The sequence below is a fragment of the Schistocerca serialis genome, chromosome 5 (assembly GCF_023864345.2).
Source record: "Schistocerca serialis cubense isolate TAMUIC-IGC-003099 chromosome 5, iqSchSeri2.2, whole genome shotgun sequence".
Taxonomy (NCBI): domain Eukaryota; kingdom Metazoa; phylum Arthropoda; class Insecta; order Orthoptera; family Acrididae; genus Schistocerca; species Schistocerca serialis.
Genome location: NC_064642.1, coordinates 480,554,181 through 480,579,762, shown reverse-complemented (window position 1 = coordinate 480,579,762; position 25,582 = coordinate 480,554,181). Strand labels below are relative to the sequence as shown.

At 44.9% G+C, this 25,582-nt stretch overlaps 1 protein-coding gene across 1 annotated transcript in view; it reads left to right on the top strand.

Moving 5' to 3' along the window:
* The window catches only part of LOC126482011 (venom carboxylesterase-6-like), a 149,029-nt gene that overhangs the window by 69,699 nt on the left and 53,748 nt on the right, over positions 1–25,582 (top strand). The window contains exon 5 of the mRNA XM_050105979.1: positions 11,853–12,058. Coding sequence (XP_049961936.1) covers positions 11,853–12,058 — 206 coding nt within the window. The remainder of the gene's footprint in view (positions 1–11,852; positions 12,059–25,582) is intronic.

Below are 25,582 nucleotides of genomic sequence, written 5' to 3'. Positions count from 1 at the left end.
ATAAATGAGGTATTAGCAGTAAGAGAATAAGAGGGAGCCGGTGACAATGGAGAGGAGACAGTAGTAGTCGGACAGAACGAAGGAGACTTTGTTTGTAAGACGTGAGATGGGGGACGGTGACAGAGTGATGCAAAGAGACAATGTCAATGAGTTGGGGTGAATGAGTGAGTGACAGCGGGCAAGTGGGAGTGGATGCTTATCAGCGACGTACAGTGATGGGCTGGTGATTGTGAGCGAGTTACGGTTTGGGAAGCTATGGGTGTGGGAGGTGAGTTGCATGTTAAAAAGAACATGAATATGTTCGGATGCCAGAATTTTTGGAAAAAATTTTAAAGATGCTGAGGTAGGTAGAATGAGGTGGCAGGTACCCTTTTCAGTCAGAGCCTTTTACAAATGGTTCAAATGGCTCTGAGCACTATGGGACTCAACATCTTAGGTCATAAGTCCCCTAGAACTTAGAACTACTTAAACCTAACTAACCTAAGGACATCACACACACCCATGCCCGAGGCAGGATTCGAACCTGCGACCGTAGCAGTCCCGCGGTTCCGGACTGCAGCGCCAGAACCGCACGGCCACCGCGGCCGGCTCAGAGCCTTTGAAACAAGAGTATATTGGCCTTCTTTATTAGCTCCTATAAGAACATTTTTAAGCTGGTAATATATAAATAAAATGTGTGCCGAGTTTATGGTACTACTGTGACCAGACATTTTGCTTGGCACTGTCATAAACTCGATTTTTGCAGTAGGTGATTGCGGAAAAACGTATAAGATTATAGACACTCTCGTACGTTACAGATGCTGTGAAAAAAATTGATTTTATTTTGTGTTAAGCTGTGACTTGAAAGTGGTTGCATGACTGAAACTAGTTTTCTGGAAAGAGATGTACATTACAACGCTTTCAAGTGATTCCACAATGTCGTTATTTATAACTAAATGTTGATGGTCGGCCAGGGGTTAAATCTGTCCTGAACATCTGTCCCGTGCCTTACGACTGACCACTGTCTCTCGACATTTCAATTAAAATGATTAAATCACGAATCGGCCTTATCATCACGAAAATATTGCTATGGTTGTATAACCCAGTAAATTACGAATAATTCAGAATATCTCAAATTTTTCTGTTTAGGAAGGAAAGGCAGCAAAATTGGATTTTAAAATTCCACGATTGGTTATAACTAACTTCAAATAAAGCTTAGCCTAAGGTATTAATTGGACTATTTCAGACCCTACATGTCAATAGTTTTTCACCTCTCAGCATATGTGGCTGTCTGGGGTATAACGTTACAACCATGTTAGCAAAGAAGGATTCTCCATGTTATCACATATAGATGGTGTTTATAAAATAGTTATACGAAAGTAACTTTTAATTGTGAAAGTGTAAATAACTAATAGAAATGTTTGATGCATCTTCAAATTCTGTTCCCACCTCACACTGTTAGTTGCCGGTATCCGGGTAGGTGGCATTCCTGCAGTCATCATGAAGTCTTATAACGTATTTGGGTTTTCGCTATTGTTGTTTCTGGTTTCACTCATCCATATCCACTTCTACAACTCAGAGACAATTCAGGGCTAAATATCCCAAGCCACCAGCTCAAAGACAAACTTATTTAATTGGTACAATCGTCTCAGCGAAACTGGCTGTGTACCACGCAAGACACCGGGTCATGGTCGGCCAGCAGTCTCTGACGGAGCATCCGAACAAGTGTCCAGGTAAAGCAACAAGGTGAGCTAGATTAGAATTGAATGCGCCTACTGTTACAGTGTTGAAGGTATTACGGAAATGCCTGTCATTCACAGCCTGCATATTGGAACTGTTACAAGCTTTAAGAGAAAGTGACAAAGAAAAACGAGCTGCGTTTTGTGTAGAAAAAAAATGCAGACTAAGGTGACATTCTTAGTAAAATTGTGTTCACTGACGAATGTAGCTTCCATACGTGCCGTGAAGTTAATCGGCATAATGTTCGGATACGGGGTGAGCAGAAAGCACGTCATGAAATCGAACACGTACGGGACTCGTACGGGACTCGCCTAAGTTGTTTTTTACGGTGGAAGCTGTAACAAGATTTACGATATTTTCTTTTTTTGCCGCGTCATCTGTAACTGGAATATCGTATCTGGACATGCTTGAACATTATCTAATGCCTCAGTTACAACAAGGTATGGGCACAGAATTTGTTTCCCACCAAGATAGTTCGTCACGCATTTTTATCTGGCAGTAGTCGCATATCTCTGTAGGACTGTCCCGACTTGGACTGGACGTGGTGGGACAGTATATGAGCCGTCACGATCACCTAATTTACATACAGTGGACACCTGTGTCTGGGGTTACCTTGAAGACAGTGTGTGTGTTCTTCCGCGTCCGGGAAACACCTGCGAGCTGGGACAACTGATAACAAGCAATTGCCAGCATGCATCAAGATTTACTTCATAGGATTTGGCGGAAAATTGATTACTGATGGGACACTGGTTGTGTTACAATAGCTTTTTCACAGTCATAGGTCACTTTTTAATAACTAATTTATAAACACCCTGTACGCCGTGTAATATGTTGTCATATAACAATGTTTGTAGCTTAATAATCAAAGGTGTCACGGAATATTAATGAATATAAATTTTCGATAGAGCATTGTCCCACTAACAAGATTTCAGAGACTCAATCAATGCTGGAAGACGAAAAGGGACAGCTGATAGGACATCTAAACATTCACAGCTTTCAGTTAACATTTGCCCAGGCGGCAGATAAGGTAGCACCATACTGAACCAGCTCAAACAGTGTTTGAAGCCATGCGGCAGTTACAATCACACTGGTTCGAAGTGCACTTTGAGGGACAGGAAACGCATTTCCAAGACTTTCCTGAACTGCGAGTATGTTTCAGAACTCTCTGCAACCTTCTAGAAGCTTTACTGATTTCCTGTGCGTAGATATACACGCCACAGTTGGGTAGCTTTGTATCATCATATTTACGTATGAGGAGGACCTATCTCGACACATAGCTGCGGCTGCGCCAGTGCAGCATGCGAATCCAAGCGCAATGAAGTATTCGACAGTGAGTTACCAGATTCAGATCACGTTCAGATGTTAATCTACACTCCTGGAAATTGAAATAAGAACACAGTGAATTCATTGTCCCAGGAAGGGGAAACTTTATTGACACATTCCTGGGGTCAGATACATCACATGATCACACTGACAGAACCACAGGCACATAGACACAGGCAACAGAGCATGCACAATGTCGGCACTAGTACAGTGTATATCCACCTTTCGCAGCAATGCAGGCTGCTATTCTCCCATGGAGACGATCGTAGAGATGCTGGATGTAGTCCTGTGGAACGGCTTGCCATGCCATTTCCACCTGGCGCCTCAGTTGGACCAGCGTTCGTGCTGGACGTGCAGACCGCGTGAGACGACGCTTCATCCAGTCCCAAACATGCTCAATGGGGGACAGATCCGGAGATCTTGCTGGCCAGGGTAGTTAACTTACACCTTCTAGAGCACGTTGGGTGGCACGGGATACATGCAGACGTGCATTGTCCTGTTGGAACAGCAAGTTCCCTTGACGGTCTAGGAATGGTAGAACGATGGGTTCGATGACGGTTTGGATGTACCGTGCACTATTCAGTGTCCCCTCGACGATCACCAGTGGTGTGCGGCCAGTGTAGGAGATCGCTCCCCACACCATGATGCCGGGTGTTGGCCCTGTGTGCCTCGGTCGTATGCAGTCCTGATTGTGGCGCTCACCTGCACGGCGCCAAACACGCATACGACCATCATTGGCACCAAGGCAGAAGCGACTCTCATCGCTGAAGACGACACGTCTCCATTCGTCCCTCCATTCACGCCTGTCGCGACACCACTGGAGGCGGGCTGCACGATGTTGGGGCGTGAGCGGAAGACGGCCTAACGGTGTGCGGGACCGTAGCCCAGCTTCATGGAGACGGTTGCGAATGGTCCTCGCCGATACCCCAGGAGCAACAGTGTCCCTAATTTGCTGGGAAGTGGCGGTGCGGTCCCCTACGGCACTGCGTCGGATCCTACGGTCTTGGCGTGCATCCGTGCGTCGCTGCGGTCCGGTCCCAGGTCGACGGGCACGTGCACCTTCCGCCGACCACTGGCGACAACATCGATGTACTGTGGAGACCTCACGCCCCACGTGTTGAGCAATTCGGCGGTACGTCCACCCGGCCTCCCGCATGCCCACTATACGCCCTCGCTCAAAGTCCGTCAACTGCACATACGGTTCACGTCCACGCTGTCGCGGCATGCTACCAGTGTTAAAGACTGCGATGGAGCTCCGTATGCCACGGCAAACTGGCTGACACTGACGGCGGCGGTGCACAAATGCTGCGCAGCTGGCGCCATTCGACGGCCAACACCGCGGTTCCTGGTGTGTCCGCTGTGCCGTGCGTGTGATCATTGCTTGTACAGCCCTCTCGCAGTGTCCGGAGCAAGTATGGTGGGTCTGACACACCGGTGTCAATGTGTTCTTTTTTCCATTTCCAGGAGTGTATTCTGTTATGGTCTGTGAAACTTTCACAGCAAAGATAGTTACTGAGGTACGTCGTCCACCAATTAGCAACGAGAATAGTGGTGGGTCACAGAGGGAACTGACTGCGTCTCTGAGAGGCGCGCTATAGGGAATTTGTTAGATTTTGGATTGTTTGGGGAGGAGACCAGACAGCGAGGTCATCGGTCTCAACGGATTAGGGAAGGAAGCCGGCCGTGCCCTTTCAAAGGAACCATCCCGGCATTTGCCTGGAGCGATTTAGGGAAATCACGGAAAACCTAAATCAGGATGGCCGGACGCGGGATTGAACCGTCGTCCTCCCGAATGCGAGTCCAGTGTGCTAGCCACTGCGCCACCTCGCTCGGTCGAATTTGTTAGACAAAATTACTCTAGCCGCAATAAACTGCTAATTGACACGTTTGTCTCTAATCGGAAATAAATATTACTTTTCTGGATGCTTCTACAGCGCTTTAGAAAGCTTTAGTGAGTAAATGTATACACTGCTGATCATGAAAATTGCAACACCAGGTATGATAGCAAATAATGTTTTTCCTATCGTGCGTATACAAGATTAGCAGGAAGAATATATCTTTATATTTATAGGTAACTTGAGAGTATCCGCCGGCCGCGGTGGTCTAGTGGTTCTAGGCGCGCAGTCCGGAACCGCGGGGCTGCTACGGTCGCAGGTTCGAATCCTGCCTCGGGCATGGATGTGTGTGATGTCCTTAGGTTAGTTAGGTTTAATTAGTTCTAAGTTCTAGGGGACTTATGACCACAGCAGTTGAGTCCCATAGTGCTCAGAGCCATTTGAACCATTTTTTTGAGAGTATCCCGACTGCGAAATGTAGTAGACGGAGCAACTACCTCTGGCAGCAAAAATGGCTATAGTAGTGGCATCGAGTTGAAGAGAGCTTGGATGACAGACAGATAAATGTACGTCATTCCATCCTACTTCAACTCTATCCCTGTAGTGGCTGGTGACTGATGAGTCGGCAGACCACGTTTAGCTGATTTCAGAGGATGAGAAATGCTGGATAGGGTAACAGCTGAACCCCCTCTGTCTAGAAATAGATCAATACACACGTCCTATCTTGCGGTACCTCGTTGATAGATATTCACATTGAGACCTCGAAAACAGGGTACTGCCATCTGTTAAAACAAGCTCCAGGCAAATGGCCCGTGAACATGGTGTAAGCCAAAGTACGATTATTTGTTTCCTGCATGACATCCACTACTATCCGTATCGCCTGCAACAAGTGTAAGGATTAGCAGCAGCTGATTTCCGTCTACGGAAAGGATTTTGTCGACGGTTTTTGCACCAGACCATCACAATTATGGGATTTCTGTCATTAGGTCTCTTTACCGACGAATCGTCCACTCCCGGTAGCTGAGTGGTCAGTGCGACAGAATGTCAATCCTAAGGGCCCGGGTTCGATTCCCTGCTGGGTCGGAGGTTTTCTCCGCTCAGTAACTGGGTATTGTGTTGTCCTAATCATCATCATTTCCTCCCCATCGACGTCCAAGTCGTCGAAGTGTCGTCAAATCGATAGACTTGCACCCGGCGAACGTTTTACCCGACGGAAGGCCCTAGTCACACAACGACCGACGTAGCAGCCTTTACGAGAACTAGCATCATCAGTCTGCATAATCGTTATCTGTGGTCTACAGACACGGCACGTGGTCAGAGAAACTTTCATTCGTCAGCGCCATCTACCGTGGTGACGATGCGTTTCTGGACACGTATCCATAAGACCTTTTTTCATCCATTATCAGTCAGGTATCCTCCGTTCCTGTAGTTTGTTCGTTTTATTGATGTTCATCCTGCAACCGTTTACCGAAGTACTGGAGCGATGTTTGATATATTTCTGTTTTGATTTTCTTTATTTTTCTTTTTTGTTGAGGAAATTGCATTTTCGAGCGCTATATGATAGATCTGTATTGCTTTCATTATTTTTACTACAACACCCCTCTGTTTCACCCAAAAATTATCTGTTTTCGAATAAAACCTGAATTAAATATTGAAAATTTCAGTTTTGCTATAAATACTGTTTATTAGTAAGGAACACACAGGAGTGAAACTATGTGGAACAAAAATGTTCCGTAGGTTACCTGGTCCTTTATTATATCCCCATTCTGTTTCTAGACCGTTCACCACTTCCGGTTTAGGGGAACGTAGTAAGAAAGCGATCGTTTTGAGGTAGTGCCCGATATGAATGCAACACACCAAATGTACAGGTGATGCAGGTATGACCACCTTAACTGACCAAAGCTACTAAGAAAACTACCGTAGTTTACCTTTACTTGTGGTAATTTACGGAAGCATACAGTAGGTTTACAACTCTTGTTTAGAGTATTGCCCTCTTGAAGCCATTGATTCAATATTCGTACACTAGTCATAAGATACCGAGTAGCAATATTGCAGGATGAGAAACTGCTGTCACGAAACGTCACTTTCCTGCTGCTTTCGAGGGCTGACGCTTGTTAGTAGCTTTTTCTTCAGTATCTGACAGTGGTTCAGATCCTCCCAGCCCCATACAGAGGAAAGGCCAGAAATACTCATGTTTCACACCATGGTCTCATCTTATATAGAGGGCGCTGCCGCTAAGCTAACATGTCACGTGGGTCCATCCACTGCCGCTATAGTGTCCCAGCACTTGTCCTGCTGTTACCGCTGCTCTCTTAAGCCTTCGATACGCGCCATTGATAGTAACAGAGTGACTGATCTTCCTGCATTTACGTTTACGTTTGAACATGCTTACGACGACTTTCTCTACACTCTGGACTTAGCTTCTGGCCAATTCTTCTCTTGAACTCCGCCGTCATCAACAGCAGGGACCGCCTGTGTGTTTCATTGATTTCTTCGCCACCATCAGTGTGAACGATCACGATCACGTAGGAAGCTAGCGACTATTCTCGTAAAAATGTGTAGATCTGTAGGTAAACTGGCACGCTCCGTAAAAAGTCATGCAGCAAGTGAAGAACGACTTTATTGATCACAAAGTGTGAATGCAAAGTTTCGGAATTATTTCCATCGTAAGATATCTAAATCAGATATATAATTCACGATAAAGGATGACAGCCAAAACAGTTGCAGGATACCAGTCAACCTTTACCGTGAATAATTTCAACAGTTGCTGTATCAGCCATGTTTGAAATCTTGATAGATATATAACACACGAACTGGTATACAGAAGTACATAATATCTTTTTAGTAGTAATAACTAAGCAACATTGAACAAAAGTGCAAACAGGGTTCCATTCCTACCTACCCAAGTGCAAATGTACGACAAGGACAATAGCATTACCAGTTGTGTACGTAACATGAGGTGACAGACTGCTAAGGTAGTTCCCAAGAAACCATGATAAGAAGACAAAATTGCCACAGGTTGCAGCAGAATAAAGATGTTGCCACCGTTTCAGGTATACAATGTGGTTATAATTAAACTTCCGCTACTTGATTCACTGTAGAAGGAAAACTATTTACCGTATGGGAACCCAACTTTATAGGAATGATGTTCAGAGCGCGCACTGAAGGATTTGCGTTGTTAGTAGTTTTAACGTCAAGACCTGCCGTTAGGCCCGTTACTGCACGGTTCAAAATGGTTCTGAGCACTATGGGACTTAACATCTGACGTCATCAGTCCCCTAGAACTCAGAACTACTTAAACCTAACTAAACTAAGGACACCACACATGTCCATGCCCAAGGCAGGATTCGAACCTGCGACCGAAGCGGTCGCGCGGTTCCACACTGAAGCGCCTAGAACCGCTCGGTCACACCGGCCGGCTACTGTACGGCAACGTACGGTTGACACAAGCTTCGTGTACATTACGGTTGAAAGACAGTCAACATGGGTCTGGAGGAGATGAGCAGGGCTTTACTCGTAAAGCTGTCTTACCAAAAGAACAGCAATAGTGCTGCTGATCTTCGCGAGTATCGACACGTTAAAGGAATTCTAAGAGGTCCTCGTTCCTCCCCCGGACCGAAAAACATGATTCGGAATGAGATTTTCACTCTGCAGCGGAGTGTGCGCTGATATGAAACTTCCTGGTAGATCAGCTTCTGTGAATTTTGGAAGGTAGGAGACGAGGTACTGGCAGAACTGAAGCTGTGAGGGCGGGTCGTGAGTCGTGCTTGGGTAGCTCAGTTGGTAGAGCACTTGCCCGCGAAAGGCAAAGGTCCCGAGTTCGAGTCTCGGTCAGGTACACAGATTTAATCCGCCAGGAAGTTTCATGATTCGGAAGTTCGAATTAACTGGCGGTTTGGGTACTGCTCATAGGACAGGCTGAAGGCCAATTGCGCCACAGATTGTTGAATAAGTTGCTGTTGGCATGACGGAGAGTGCTGGAAGCAATGTGCGATCTTCAAGCAGTGCACGAGCTGACAGCTGAACTTCCCTTGGTTCAACGTTGTTACGGGCAGCAGTAGAGCAATCAGCTATCGCGGAAGGTCGTGACTGTGAACATCGTTTGTAGCCTCGAACGTGAACTTGGTACGCAATTAACAAATGTTACTTCTCTTGTGGAAACTGAAATACATTTCTTTCAATGTTTTTTTTTAGTTATGTTTATTCCGCATATCCTTACAAATTATTCCAAAATCTTTCATAGTTATATAGTTCCATGTGGCTTTTCGCGGATGATGCTTTAGTATACAGAGAAGTCGCAGCATTAGAAAATTGCAGCGAATTGCAGGAAGATCTGCAGGGGATAGGCACTTGGTGCAGCGAGTGGCAACTGACCCGTAACATAGACAAATGTAATGTATTGCGAATACATAGAAAGAAGGATTCTTTATTGTACGATTATATGATAGCGGAACAAACACTGGTAGCAGTTACTTCTGTAAAATATCTGGGAGTATGCGTGCGGAACGATTTGAAGTGGAATGATCATATAAAATTAATTGTTGGTAAGGCGGGTACCAGATTGAGATTCATTGGGAGATTCCTTAGAAAATGTAGTCCATCAACAAAGGAGGTGGCTTACAAAACACTCGTTCGACCTATACTTGAGTATTGCTCATCAGTGTGGGATTGACAGAGGAGATAGAGAAGATCCAAAGAAGAGCGGCGCGCTTCGTCACAGGGTTATTTGGTAACCGTGATAGCTTTACAGAAATGTTTAGCAAACTCTAGTGGCAGACTCTTCAAGAAAGGCGCTCTGCATCGCGGTGTAGCTTGCTGTCAAGGTTTCGAGAGTGTGTGTTTCTGGATGAGGTATCGAATATATTGCCTCCCCCTACTTATACCTCCCGAGGAGATCACGAATGTAAAATTAGAGAGATTCCAGCGTGCATGGAGGCTTTCCGGCAGTCGTTCTTCCCGCGAACCATACGCGAGTGGAACAGGAAAGGGAGGTAATGACAGTGGCACGTAAAGTGCCCTCCACCACACACCGTTGGGTGGCTTGCGGAGTATAAATGTAGATGTAGATGTAGAACACTCGTTTTTCACACGGGCCCTCTCAAGTGGAAAAAGTTTGACTGTAGCCACCCTGTACTATAATAATAAGTTACATACAATGACAAAATAAAAAAGTGGTGTATCAGCGCACATGGGAATAGAGCGTAATGAGTTATTTTAGTGAAATAATAAATGGAACACTAAAAATGTTACATGTAGATCACACGATCCAAGTAAGTGGCGCTATGCGTTCAAAGACGTAGGTAGGCCATTGACCACTAATCGTAAGATTGGTATAGTTTAGTATCAATTGATATCAAGCCAAAATTAACAATTTTCTATGTTAATACCGGAATATAATGTGGAACAAAGCACCCTGTATTTGCCAACCTCAGTTTTATTTTATTGGTTTTGTTCCGCTGCAGAAGTGCCAGTGGGCTGCCGAAATGGCAGCCTCGCCACGGTGTTACAATAACTCGTCAGAGGTTTTTACACTACTGGCCATTAAAATTGCTACACCAAGAAGAAATTCAGATGATAAACGGATATTCATAAGACAAATATATTATACTAGAACTGACATGTGAGTACATTTTCACGCAATTTGGGTGAATAGATCCTGAGAAATCAGTACCCAGAACAACCACCTCTGGACGTAATAACGGTCTTGATACGCCTGGGCATTGAGTCAAACAGAGATTGGATGGCGTGTACAGGTACAGCTGCCCATGTAGCTTCGACAAGATACCACCGTTCATCAAGAGTAGTGACTGGTGTATTGTGACGAGCTAGTTGCTCGGCCGCCATAGACCAGACGTTTTCAGATGGTGAGAGATCTGGAGAATGTGCTGGCCAGGGCAGCAGTCAAACATTTTCTGTATCCAGAAAGGCCCGTACAGGACCTGCAACATGCGGTCGTGCATTATCCTGCTGAAATGTAGGGTTTCGCAGGAAACGAATGATGGGTAGAGCCACGGGTCGTAACACATATGAAATGTAGCGTCCACTGTTCAAAGTGCCGTCAATGCGAACAAGAGGTGACCGAGGCGTGTAACCAAGGGCACCCCATACCATCACGCCAGGTGATACGCCAGTATGGCGGTGACGAATACACGCTTCCAATGTGTTTCACCGCGATGTCGCCAAACACGGATGCGACCATCATGATGCTGTAAACAGAACCTGGATTCATCTGAAAAAATGACGTTTTGCCATTCGTACACCCAGGTTCGTCGTTGAGTACACCATCGCAGGCGCTCCTTTCTGTGATGCAGCGTCAAGGGTAACCGCAGCCATGGTCTCCGAGCTGAAAGTCCATGCTGCTGCAAACGTCGTCGAACTGTGCGGGGACATGGTTGTTGTCTTGACTCAGGGATCGAGACGTGGCTGCACGATCCGTTACAGCCATGCGGATAAGATGCCTGTCATCTCGACTGCTAGTGATACGAGGCCGTTGGGATCCAGCATGGCGTTCCGTATTACCCTCCTGATCTCACCGATTCCATATGCTGCTAAGTCATTGGATCTCGACCAATGCGAGCAGCAATGTCGCGATACGATAAACCGCAATCGCGATAGGCTACAATCCGACCTTTATCAAAGTTGGAAACGTGATGGTACGCCTTTCTCCTCCTTACACGAGGCATCGCAACAACGTTTCACCAGGAAACGCCGGTCAACTGCTGTTTGTGTATGAGAAATCGGTTGGAAACTTTCCTCATGTCAGCACGTTGTAGGTCTCACCACCGGCGCCAACCTTGTGTGAATGCTCTGAAAAGCTAATCATTTGCATATCACAACATCTTCTTCCTGTCGGTTAAATTTCGCGTTTGCAGCACATCATCTTCGTGGTGTAGCAATTTTAATGGCCGGTATGTACTTCCTCGACGGTTTGTGGTAGCCTCCCGCTGCGCTGAAGAGCGTCCCGCGCTGTTGCAGGCAAGTTCGCGCGCTCGGTGTCGCTGTCCGGCACGGCGCTGAGCCCCTGGGCGCACGTGTCGACGGCGGAGGCGCGGCGGCGCGCCTTCCGGCTGGGCGAGCTGGTCGAGTGCCCTCCGGAGCAGCTGCACGACGGCCAGGGTCTGCGGCAGTGCCTCTCCAAGAAGCGCGCCAAGTACCTGGTCCGGAAGGCCGCCAAAGTACTCGTAAGTGCAGCGCGGCCGCCACGTGGCGCCCGGCTTTCGCCACTCGCCGATAATTTCCCTTCGAGATCGCCTCACGCATTAAACTGTGCGGACTGGCAGACCTCTTACCTATTGAGCTATCCAACCACGAGTCACTGCTCTCTCCCATAGCTTCAATTCTGCCGGCAACTCTCTCCTATTTACCAGATTTCACAGAAGTTGCCCAGCGTTCTCTGCAGGACTTTCAGAGCATTCTCGGAACAAAGGATCATCATCATCGTCATCTTCATCTTCTACAGTTTCCCGATTCCGCACCTCGCGGTCTAGTAGTTGGCGTCGTGGCCTCTAGATCGCGGGGTCCCGGATTCGATTCTTTGTCGGGTCGCAGGTATGCTTCTCTTCCCGACTAGGTGTTTGTGTTACCCTAATCATTTCAGCTCATCTTCTTCTAGGCGAAAACCGACAAATAGAAAGTCTTGTATCAGGCGGCTGAGCAACCACAGATGAGGTCTATAGTTGACTGTTCTTTGAATTTATCTCTCTACAAGAAAGTTATATTAACATTTAAGGTCGCAACTGACATAAATGCTTATGTAACTTAAATAATATCTCTGAGTTTAGTCTTGAATTATTAGCAAAGACTGCATATAATTTTTTGCCTTCTACTCATATCTGGATCCAATTACTTTCATGCTTAAGAAAAAAGACACTGCTTTGTGCTCAAGCCAAAGTTACTGAGTAGCTTAAACTTGTGTGGTTGCATTTCAAATTCGCCGAAGTGCCAAAGAAACTAATATAGGCATGCGTATTCAAATGGTTCAAATGGTTCTGAGCACTGTGGGACTTAACTTATGAGGTCATCAGTCCCCTAGAATTTGGAACTACTTAAACCTAACTAACGTAAGGACATCACACACATCCATGCCCGAGGCAGGATTCGAACCTGCGACCGTAGCGGTCGCGCGGTTCCAGACTGTAGCGCCTAGAACCGCTTGCCACTCCGGCCGGCTGCTTATTCAAATACAGAGATATGTAACAGGCGGAATACGGAGCTGCGGTCGGCAACGCCTGTGTAAGACAGCAAGTGATTAGCGCAGTTGTTAGATCGGCTGCTTCTGTTACAATGGCATGTTATCAAGAATTGTGTTTGGACGTGGTGTTATAGTCGGCGCACGAGCGATGGGCACAGCATGTCCGAGGTTGCAGTGAAGTGGGGATTTTCCCGTACGACCGTTTCAGGAGTGTACCGTGAATATAAGGAATCCGGTAAAACATCAAATCTCCGACATCGCTGCGTCCGGAAAAATATCCTGCAAGAACGGGACCAACAATAACTGAAGAGAACCGTTCAACGTGACGGAAATGCAACGCCTTCGCAAATTGCTGCAGATATCAATGCTGGGTCAGCAACAGCTGTCAGCGTTCGAACCATTCAACGGAACAACATCGATATGGGCTTTCGGAGTCGAAGGCCCACTCGTGTACCCTTGATGACTGCATGACAAAAGGCTTTATGCTTCGTCTGGGCTCTTCAACACCGACATTGGACTGTTGATGATTGGAAACGTGTTGCCTGGTCGGACGAGTCTCGTTTCAAATTGTATGGAACAGGTGGACGCGTACGAGTATGGAGAAAACCTCATGAATCTATGGACCCTGCATGTCATCAGGGGACTGTTCAAGCTGGTGGAGGCTTGTAATGAGGTGGGGCGTGTGCAGTTGGAGTGATATGGGAACCCCGAAACGTCTAGATACGACTATGTCAAGTGACACGGACATAAGCATCCTTTCTGATCACCTGCATCCATTCACGTCCATTGTGCATTACGACGGACTTGCGCAATTCCAGCAGGACAATGCGACACCCCGTACGGCCAGAATTGCTAAAAAGTGGCTCCGGGAACACTCTTCTGAGTTTAAACACATCCGCTGGCCTCCAAACTCCCGAGACATGAACATTGTTGAGCATATCTGGGATACGTTGCAACGTGCTGTTCAGAAGAGATCTCCACCCCCTCGTACTCTTACGGATTTATGGACAGTCCTGCAGGATTCATTGTGTCAGTTTCCTCCAGCACTACATCAGACATTAGTCAAGTCCATGCCACGTCGTGTTGCGGCACTTCTGCGTACTCGCGGGGACACAGACGATATGTATCACTTTCTTTGGCTCTTAAATTTATATATCTATTGCAAAAATTATCTACACCGCGTAACCTAATGAAGCATCAGACTTCGAAGGCAAATAAATTATGTCCAGGACTATCTCGTGTCCTCTCCCATACTGTCGAGCACGTGTCCCTTTTGGAACGATCGCTGTGATTGCCTAGAACGCTCCCGCCCTGCCTCCAAGCCAACACACACTCACAAACATGATGAAACGCATTCGAAATACTGGATTTACATTTAAATAACTTGGAATAAAATAAATATTCCTACGGCTGGATCATAAACACGCTCCATCACTCATTATTAAATACATAAACAAATTAAATAAACACATATCAAAAGAATAGCAACAGAAGGTAAGCCAGTAGACTAATGTCTCTGTGCTTTCTAAAACACAGTAAATATTTAACCAATTTCTTCATGAATAGTATATATAGGATATAAACAAAGACGTACACAAATAAATATATTTATAAGCATGCTGCTACCGTTTTTTCGTGTAACTGTGGAGTACTTATGGCCTGACTCGATCGACAGTAATCGGCCACTTTGACCTTCAATAACGCATGTACTATTCAAGTTATATGCCCGTAATTCATACCAATTCAGGTTTACACTAATAGCTTTCTAAAGACATGTCGATCGACAAAATCGGATGAATCGTTCAGATTTTGGAAATTCGTTGCTGGGTGTTACTTGCATAATTTATCGTCAGATACTTAACTTTAAACTAATAATGATATTGAAAATGTGATTACACCATCAGAATCGTCGTGCAAATAATGGTAACGTGCATGTTTCTTTTTGAGGTATCATGATTCATCTGGCTGCTATTAATTTCTATACGAACTGTGAAATGTCTGCCATGATGGTTTCACAAAGTCCGCCACCTTTGGCATTCTCGGCATACAAGTCTCTTTCGTCACCACAGTGTCACAGTTGCCAGCCATGTGGTCGGCCTGGACCTCGGATAACGTTCGGCACCACAAACTCCCAATTCTTACACAGTCCAGTTTCTTACACAGTCCAATCTAGCCACTGTCACGAATGATGATGATGATGATGATGATGAAATAATGGGGAAAACACAAACACCCAGACCCCAGGCAGAGAAAATCCCCAACCCGGCTGGAAATCGAACCCGGGACCCTATACCATCAGAAGCATTTGGAATTGAGGGGAAATTAAGAATGGCTGTGCCCTTTCTGGGATTCGAACTTTGATTCTACTGGATGGAAAGCCCAAGTGCACCCCCCAGCACATGGAAACTGTCCAGATGCAGGAGAGGAAGGTTAGGTTAGTGTCCTTCACTTATTTTGATCGGGAACCTGACACAAAGATCGATCCTAATTACGCAATTAATCATAAATATTGGGCCTAATTACACAACTAAATGCATAGCACAACACAAGGACAGCATAAAATTGCAATACAACTCAAAAATTGGCGATGCCATACAACTGGTGTTGTCCTGTTGGGACACTGAAATTTTGTTGAAAGGTATCGCCACAACAAAAGAAAGAAAAAAAGCAATGCCTGTCAAGAATCATTCCATGGTGCCCTAGCCATCTCCTCTACCCACTGGGTGGCACGTCATTGATATCAATTTAATAGGCTAAGTAATTAAATTGATCATGAGAGTCAGCTCTCATGGCGAATAAGCCGGATTATATTCACCAGGTAGGTCAGATGGAAATCCGTGGATGGAAGATGATGTTATTTTTGAGGAACATTATTGAGAAACGACATTTGAAGCTGACTGCAGAGGGATCTACACACCACATCATACATTTTGCGTAAGGTCCGTGCTATTACAAAACATGATCGTAGCGACTATGTTACCGTCACCCTGCATTAAAAGCGGTCTTGAGTCTACAGGCACACACTAGGCGCTGAAAGCATTTCGCTCTCTGGTAGAAATGTTGTCTGTGATTTGGAATCAAGTCTGTCCATTCTACCATATACTTGCGGTGGAACCTGTAGATATATCTTTTAATAATTAAGCCACTGGTGAATCATCTTCATGCCACTCTCATATCTCGAAACAAGTCACCTTTTTCGAACCTATCTACTAAGGATCCCATACAGCTAAAACTCCAGTGCTGTTTTATTGACAGTCCCTCTGCATCTTGTAAGTGCTCCTTCGTCTCTGCCCCGCCATTCCTGCAGCTTCGTCCATGCGGTCGTCCCAGTTTAACACGGACCTGTCGAAAGTCAGAGAACGCTATATCTAAGACCTTCTGTATCTCGTGGAGAGACGGGGTGAGCTGAGTTAATGCAACAGGACCACGTTTTGACCACTCGATGGAAATGGGAACATGCTGTCGTAGCCTCACCAAGCGTGTACAACCGTGTGCAATGTGTAAGGCCAGCACCAAACGAAGCTGTCCCCTGCAACACGATGTAGTAGAGAAGACAGTACGAGTATTTATGGTGGTGTTCCTTGTTGGGAAAATTAGGAAGACTCCACATCACACATGGCATGGAGGAAGGTCGAGGATTTTGCTGCTGCATTGCTACGCAACTCCAAACTACATACTGGTGCTGCAGTCCGAAGGAGATCTGCGTCTCTCAGGATGCATTCACGTCTATAACCCAAACACTTTCTTCGTCCTCAGTATTTTGAACCATCCAACAGAGAAACTGTACAAACTATAAATACCCCACTAACGTCATCCGCCAGAGAACTCGATAACATATTACCACGTCCCCGTCTTCTGATATATCTGAAACAGATACAGTCTGCTTTCCAGCATTGACCATATGTGGCGATCCTATTAAATATACAGGTATTGGTTCATTGGAACAGGTGTATCATGATCGAAGTCGCTTCCACAGACTGGTGTAAATTTTCATCACCTGTACTGTAGGAGGAGCATATCCAACAGACTATGAATCACACGGGGGAATTCCTTATTATTCCTTCATAAACGGTTTAATGCATTGTTTTCTTTTTTATCGCAAAATGTGTGGTGTGGGGTATAGAATCCCTCTATGGTCAGCTTCAGATGTCGGTTTTCGATAGTGTTACTAAAAAAGAACATCGTCTTCCCTCCATGGATTTCCACTTGACCTACCCAGTGAGGTACTGCTACTGAAAAAAAAAAAAAAAAAATTACTCGCCTTGCAAACTGACTCTCATGATCAATTCAATTACTTAGCCTATCAAACCGAACTATCAGTTTAATAAACTGCGGCTGCAAAATACACAAATTCTTTACAGACACATGGAAAAACTGATAGAAGCCGACCTTGGGAAGATCAGTTCCTTAGAAATTTTGGAACACATGAGGCAATACTGACCCTACGACTTACCTCAGAAGATAGGTTAAGGAAAAGCAAACCTACGTTTCTAGCATTTGTAGACTTAGAGAATGCTTTTGACAAGGTTGACTGGAACACCCACTTTCAAATTCTGAACGTGGCAGGGGTCATATACATAGAGCGAAAGGCTATTTACAATTTGTACAAGAACCACATGGCAGTTACAAGAATCGAAGGGCATGAAAGGGAAGCAGCGGTTGGGTAGGGAGTGAGGCAGGGTTGTAGCTTATACCCGATGTTATTCAATATGTATACTGAGTAAGCAGTAAAGGAAAGAAAAGAAAAATTTGATGTAGTAATTAAAATCCATGGAGAAGAAATGAAAACCTTGAGGTTCGCCGATGACGTTGTAATTCTGTCGGAGACAGCAAAGGACCTGGACGAGCAGTTGAATGGAATGGACAGTGTCTTGAAAGGCGGATATAAGATGAACATCAGCAAAGCAAAACGAGGAAAATCGATAATAATCTAATTAAATCAGGTGATGCTAAGGGAATTAGAGTAGGAAATGAGACACTTAAAGTAGTAGATAAGTTCTGCTATTTGGGGAGAAAAAGAACTGACGATTGTGATAGTAGAGAGGATATAAAATGTAGACTAGAAATGGCAAGAAAAGCGTTTCTGAAGAAGAGAAATTTGTTAGCATCGAGTATAGATTTAAGTGTAAGGTAGTCTTTTCTAAAAGTATTTGTATAGAGTGTAGCCATCCATGTATGGATGTGAAACTTGGACGATAACTAGTTTGGACAAGAAGAGATTAGAAGCTTTCGAAATGTGGTGCTGCAGAAGACTGCTGAAGATTAGATGGGTAGATCACGTAACTAATGAGGAGGTACTGAGTAGAATCGGGGAGAGGAGGAATTTGTGGCACAACTTGACTAGAAGAAGGGATCGGTTATTAGGACACGTTCTGCGACATCAATGGATCACCAATTTAGTGATGGAGGGAAACGTGGAGGGTAAAAATCGTAGAGGGAGACCAGGAGATGAATACACTAAGCAGATTCAGAAGGATGTAGGTTGCAGTAGTTACTCGGAGATGCAGCTTGCACAGTATAAAGTAGCATGGACAGCTGCATCAAACCAATCACTGGACTGAAGACCACAACAACAACATCAAAGTGATATCAATGACGTGCCACCTGGTGGGTAGAGGAGATGGCTAGAACACAATGGAATGATTCTTGACAGGAATTACTTTCTTCTTTTTTTCGTTGCGGCGATATATTTAACAAAATTTCAGTCTCTCACCTACACAGGGTGAGACATGCTCTGACGATTTGCTTCGTAAATGCTAGTTTGATATAACATTGCACTGGTAAAACGGGAGCTGCCACAATGTACAAACAGCTACATCCCCTTGAATTATAGCTTGTTGTTGTCGAATGTAAAATGAATGTGTTTTTTCTTCCTTGCAAGCGAGCTAATGGCGTGAAAAATTGTATTCTGTAATGTTATTTCACGTGTGTGAAATGTCTGTAATACACACGTGATCGTCTGTGATCATTGGCAGTGCACTTCGCTGGCTGTCGCTAAATAGTGGGATGCGAATTGTATCCTGCAGTTGAATGTAAAAACTATACCGATTGTATCTTCTGGTAAACATTCCGGGATGTAAGGTTGTGGTCCATGAAACTCTTCAGCTCCTAACGTTTCTTTCCGGCAAGACTCACCGGAGGAGAAACGCCCCTCTGAAGATGTCCAGCGCAGCTCTGGACGAAACGTTAGGAGCTGAAGAGTTTCATGGACCTCGACCTTACATCCCGGAAGGTTTACCAGAAGATCTGTCATCCGGTCGTGAAAGCTTTCATACTATGATATACCGATTGTGGTCATAAAACTAAAAGAAAATGGGCTGTGTCTACTTTCGTGGAAAGAGGACATTTATTATCGTCGCGATTGTGTTTTCTACAGCCCAGTGCTCAGAACGGCGTGTGGGCGAGTTCCGTAAAAGGCCGCGGCTCTTCCTTTAGACAAACAACCCGCGGTCGGGATAGCGCTCATTAATCATGTGTTTGCTCTGAGGAATGCCGGCATCGCTCTTTATTGTATGAGTAGCTTACCATCTAGCAGCGTGCTCACTGAAGCTCTTTGTACTGAAGACATTGCGGTGTGAGGATGCAGTCGCTTGAGGCGGAAGGAGCTTCCTGTTTTGCAAGCAGCCGACTTTTGAAAAAATCCATCTGGAGAATTCTTCGGATGGTCGTGGTTGTGCTACTATATTTCCATTTTGTGTTACCTAGACCGTCACCTCAAGGCATGCTGCGTATTTCGAGTGTCCGCAGAGGGCAGCAGAGGGCCTGATCGGGCCAGTGGCCGCAGACGGGTTGCAGAAAAACGACGGAGCGGGAAGCCTTATGTGGACAACGGCCAGCACGTGCCACGAGGCACTTGGCTGAGCAGCTGGTCATTTGAAAAAGCCTGTATCCCTCCAATAAGTGGATAGAGGGAGGGAGATGTCAGATGTGTTCCTCACAATAACAATGTGTTAGTCTCATTAGCTGCCGCCAAATATCGTGTTGCCCCTGTAAAACAACAGTCTCTTCTGCGACTGGAATTACGTAGTGCTTTGCTTCTTGCCCGACTCGTTCGGAAGGTGGCCAGTGCCTTAGATACCATAAATAGTGACGACATCCATTTGTGGACGGACTCCACAATAGTTCTCTGCAGCGTAGTCCTGGTCATTGGAAAACCTTTGTTGCCAACAGTTAAGTGTTCTCTCAGATCTGTGTAATGGTACATGATACAGGCGCACTGCCAAATTGCCATTTCAGGAATAACCTCTTAATTCATAAGATCAGCTTGAGAAGCTGTGGATGGTTTCTTATGGGCTGACTGCTGTTAGTACTGATTTTCATGTGTTTATGTAGTATGACATTAATACTTTATTGTTTTGTGTCCTACATGTTAGTACCCATCGTGTTTCACATGCGGTGTGACAGTGGCGTTTTGGTGGTGTGGGCATCCCAAATGTTGGTGTATTCATGTTTTATGTGCGTTGATATTGTGTCTAGTTATATTTTTATTGTTTTCCTTGTTTTGGATATGTTGTTTGTTAAAATTATTGTTATTTGCAAAATGAGAAGACTCATTTTAGAGAGGGATTATGTTTGAGCTCTGCAACTCACCCCAACTGCCATGTAGCGGCAGGTCAGACTGTCCAGTATAGTTTGCTCGCTGTCGGGAGACCTTGCAACGTACGTGCAGAAGTGGATCTCCCAGGTCCTTTGCGCGCGGGTTAGATTAGCACCATTGTAACGGCCGAGCAGGTAGCTTGGAGACGCCGTAGCGGACGGGCGTGTATGTCTCTCAGCTAAGCCATGAGCCGCGGTTGGCGTGCTGCCTGTGCACATTATAAAGTTTATTAGAATATACATTTATACCAGGTATCGTGTTCCGTCTAATTATTGTGAGTGGAAACAAGGGGAGGACAGTGACTCCTCTCGCACTGTACACTCAAACTCAGATGTACCATCATGGGAGGAAGAGCCCATGCGTACATCCTTTGCCTTGTGGCGTCATGCTAATGCGGTTGAAGGGGCGTGTGGTCAGCACTCCCCTCTTCCTGTCGATTTGTCGGCTTTCACCTCTGGGGAGCCGCTACTTCCCATTCAAGTTGCTCCTCAGTTAACATCATGAAACTGAGAGCACCCAGTACTGGTCTACGACCAAGGAGAAATTCTTGTTAGTACCGTGGATTGAACCTGCGTCCTGTGCATGGCAGTCTTCTATGCTGACCACACAACTACGGATGCGGATAATAGAAATGATAGATGAGTGAAATATTTGGTAACACTAGCAGGAATTATAAATTCGCCACTGAAAGAACATAGGAGAGAGAGATCTGCTGATAGTTGGGACAGCATACTGACCATCTTCCTGTAACTACTCATACCCAGATTACCTTACGGCGAACACAAAAAAACCAGAGAAAAATAACATTCTGAGCATGCTTTCCTACTTCATCGGTAAAGTGCTCGATGAAAAAGTTACTTTTCCCGATTTACGCTAGATACGAATTGTAGCAAACATCTCAGTGTTGCTCGTTGCATAGATTATTTTTTCCTGGCTTAGAAAGACGTGTCGTTAACGTTCGTAGCGTGTGGTGATGTGCCACGAGACTGCCATCCTCATGTACATGAATGCTGTTATCGTTTCAAAGCCCCGCTTCAGTTGTTTTTCGTAACGCAAGAAAACGTTTTTACACACACTTCAGTCATCCGTAAAAGCTGTACAGAGTTGGCCCTCGGTAACACACCCCATGCCCTTATGAATGAGCCCTGAAATATATAGTGCATGATCAACTGACTGAAAACGTACGCAAATTCAACTTACATGGCAAATATTAGTCCTGTCTTTGTAAAAACCTAGCACGAGCACTGCACTAAAGGACCTTAAAAATGCCATAGACAACCTGAAGCCACAATGCTGACAGTACTAGATCCAGCACAGCCTTTGATCCCCCACCGCCAACTTTGGCATACTGCGACAGTTAAAATATGTAGTGAGCTAAAGTGTTTTGAAAGCTACTTGAGGAACAACAGACAGCAACATGTTGTCTGTAGGAATGAAAAGTCTTTTTGGTAACAACTCTTCTCAGGAGTACCACAGGGATCAATCTAGGCACGCTACTGTTCTTCTTGTTTGACATTATGGTCCCCTTTTGTTACTTTCAGTAAATATAATTTCTCTGCGACGAGCTTTATATTTACTGAAGTGCCAGATCTGCCGCCGTCCAGACGAATGATGATCTGGTTTCAGTGTTCAGACGGGCCCATAATCTGGAACTCAAACTAAACTCAATGCTAAGGATCCCAAGCAATTTTAATATCCTGTCATTTAGTTCTGAACGCCACGAACAGTCACCTCTTACTCTATTCGACTGCATCATAATGCTGTATCAGAAAGAGGAGAAGATCTTGTGCGTAACTTTGGACTAGATGAGCACTTCAACTGGTCAGACTGTGCTTTCACCACGTGCAGAAAGTCATCTGCTTGGCTGTAGGCTCTCTAGAAGTTTGGGAACACATCTCCACAAGATATAAAACGTTAAATTGTTCAGTTACTCATAACGACACCTCTCTCCCTCCCTCCCCCTCCCCCATAATATTGTGGAAGTAGTCCAACAAGACATAAACTACTGAAGTAACCACGATTGCTTGTGTGCCTTTCTTCAGCAATATTATTCGCCTATTTCACAATGTCAGTGCTTTATACGTCCAGTTAACATGGTTGAAGCAAGGCAAGTTACGCGACTACTTTATCAGCTCCTCTGTGAGTCTGCGATCTGTAACTCACCGGGACTGATGACCTCAGATGTTAAGTCCCATAGTGCTCAGAGACATTTGTAACTCACCAAGAGCACAGGTTTCTGTTATCTCATTATGATCACTACACAAGACTTCACTTATCTGGTGTCATATCTGTGCCTATCCATAAAATAAAACCATTTGCAAACTTCTTCCCTTTTGCCTTTACGAAAAAGCCGAAGCACTTCTCCCCCCAAAAAATTAACGTATATAACTAGTTTCCGTCTGTCAAAGAGTAGCGGGAATGCTCTCAGTTCTTCCAGCTATGCTTCGTTGTTTTTATTTTTTTAAATTTTTTTTTTTAAACAGTCATGCCACTTCGTTCCCTTCTCTCTTCGTTTATCATTTTCCTCTCTCTCTCTATCTCGCTCGCTCACTCGTTCGCTCACTTTTTCTCCAACCTCTTCTCTCACGTCCATTGTTGCCACTGCTTTCCATTTAAATCTCCTACTGTAATCTGTATTTTTGTTAAGTTTTCATGAAGTAATATAAGCTGTGTCTTTGTTCCATTTCTGAATGTTACATCCCTTATTAGACGTAAAACTTATTGTAATGTGTGTCGTAATGAATGTATTGCAAAATATGTAGAATGCCTGGTTCATTGTAAGGGAGCCCTTGATTGCCCCAATCTTTCCAGGATCAACAAATCCTCAAACAGGTAAAAAATAAACGTTGTGTATAGCAAACTATCACATGCTGATTACCGTCTAATCCTCACTGAACTAGTATCGTCCATACAGGGAAGTAAACTGGTGCTGTACTGCAGTCATGATGGTTCTGCGGGTGTAGCAGAAATCCTTACTGTTTACATCGGTCGAAAACGTCACTGAACGTGAACTCGATGTGGCCAAAAGAGGTGCGATATTCGAAAACGACTAAATGGCTCATACCGTCTTGTGATATGAAACTTCCCGGAAGAAGAAATGAAATCTGCGTGTCAGAGCGGAACTAAATTCCGAAGCCTTGCATGTCGCAGACAGTGATCTAAACAATCACCATTTGCGTCCAACTTCAAAACTTCAGTACCTATGCCGGCCGAAGTGGCCGTGCGGTTAAAGGCGCTGCAGTCTGGAACCGCAAGACCGCTACGGTCGCAGGTTCGAATCCTGCCTCGGGCATGGATGTTTTTGATGTCCTTAGGTTAGTTAGGTTTAACTAGTTCTAAGTTCTAGGGGACTAATGACCTCAGCAGTTGAGTCCCATAGTGCTCAGAGCCATTTGAACCATTTCAGTACCTATATCTTCCTTCACAGAGGCCCTTTTGCGTAACTTGCAGGGTGTGAGTTCCTGGGAGAAAGGATATCGTGGAGGAATGGCTTAGTCTCGGCATAGGGGCTGTACCCAGAATGCACATGTCACTATGCAGCAGAGTGTTCTCTGCCATGTCAGTCTGGAAGTGTACGCCGAACCGGGACTCGAAACACCTGTCTCAGGCTGAGCTATAAAGGAACGACTTGAGGGAACGGCACTTGCAGAACAGAAGCTGTGAAGATGACGTTTGGTTTGTGTGGCACTCAATTGCGCGGTCATCAGCGCCCGTACAAAGTCCCAATGTTTACACAGTCGTATTTTTTTTACACAGTTCAATCTAGTCACTGACACGAATGATGATGACGAGGATGAAATGATGAGGAAAACACAAATACCCAGTCCCCGGGCAGAGAAAATCACCAAACCGGCCGGAAATCGAACCCGGGACCCCGGGAACGCTAACCACTAGACCACGGGCTGTGGACTGTAAAGCTGTGAAGGCGGGAAGTCTGGATAACTCAGTCTGGGAGGGCATTACTCACGAGTTCAGCTCCGGCACACTTTCAAGATGTTTCTCAGTAGTGCACACTACGCAGTCTTATGATAGGTAACATTTGTTTTGCTATAAATCTAGTCACAGATCTCAAAATCCAAAACTTTACATAATTCGTGTCATTGCGTGTACAGGTGGTACAATTACAATTACATTAATCAACCCTACTAGCTGCGTTATAAAATCTAAAATTTTTTGATTTTATGACGAAGCTTGTATGACTGATTAATGTGAATGTACCATCTATATATGCAATGACACGAATTATGTTATTTATTGAACTGACTTAGGTCTGAATATGGTTATAGCCGAGCGAAATTAATTCCCTAGATAGTAAATTTTTTTTGTGATCCATGACTAATTTATTACAAAACAAAGACTGCATTCAAGTTATGTATTCATCAAGGATCTAAAATAATCTCTGACAGTGATAACGATCATGACCTTTTCCAAAATTAAGTGTCCACCAAAAACCATGTAGGAATGGATACTTACCGGACACAAAATATCTTTCGAGAACTGTTGAAGATACGTATACATTTCGTGGTGACAAAAAGTCGAATTATGCGAAATTCACAGCTTGCTGGGATTGAATATGTGAAACATGCAGTCATCGAGAAATGAATTTTCACATTTTCACCAATATCAAGAAACTAAAGAGAGGAGACTTCTATCACAAACACAAAGGAAGCACCACATCTCCAAATTCTAGAATTCTCTGCAATGCCAGAAGAAAGCCCCGCCACTCAGGTAACTCTCCGGCAGTAATTCAAACAGCAGCAGTTACGGCGGTCCGCGAAAAATTTCCGGAATCACGTTGCTTATATTACGCGGCGGCACCTCACGCGGTACTGCAGGTCATAAACAAGACCGCGAGACCGGTTTACGAGTGTCAACTGCACCAACAAAAATACAGCGAGAGTATTAAAAACTGCAAAG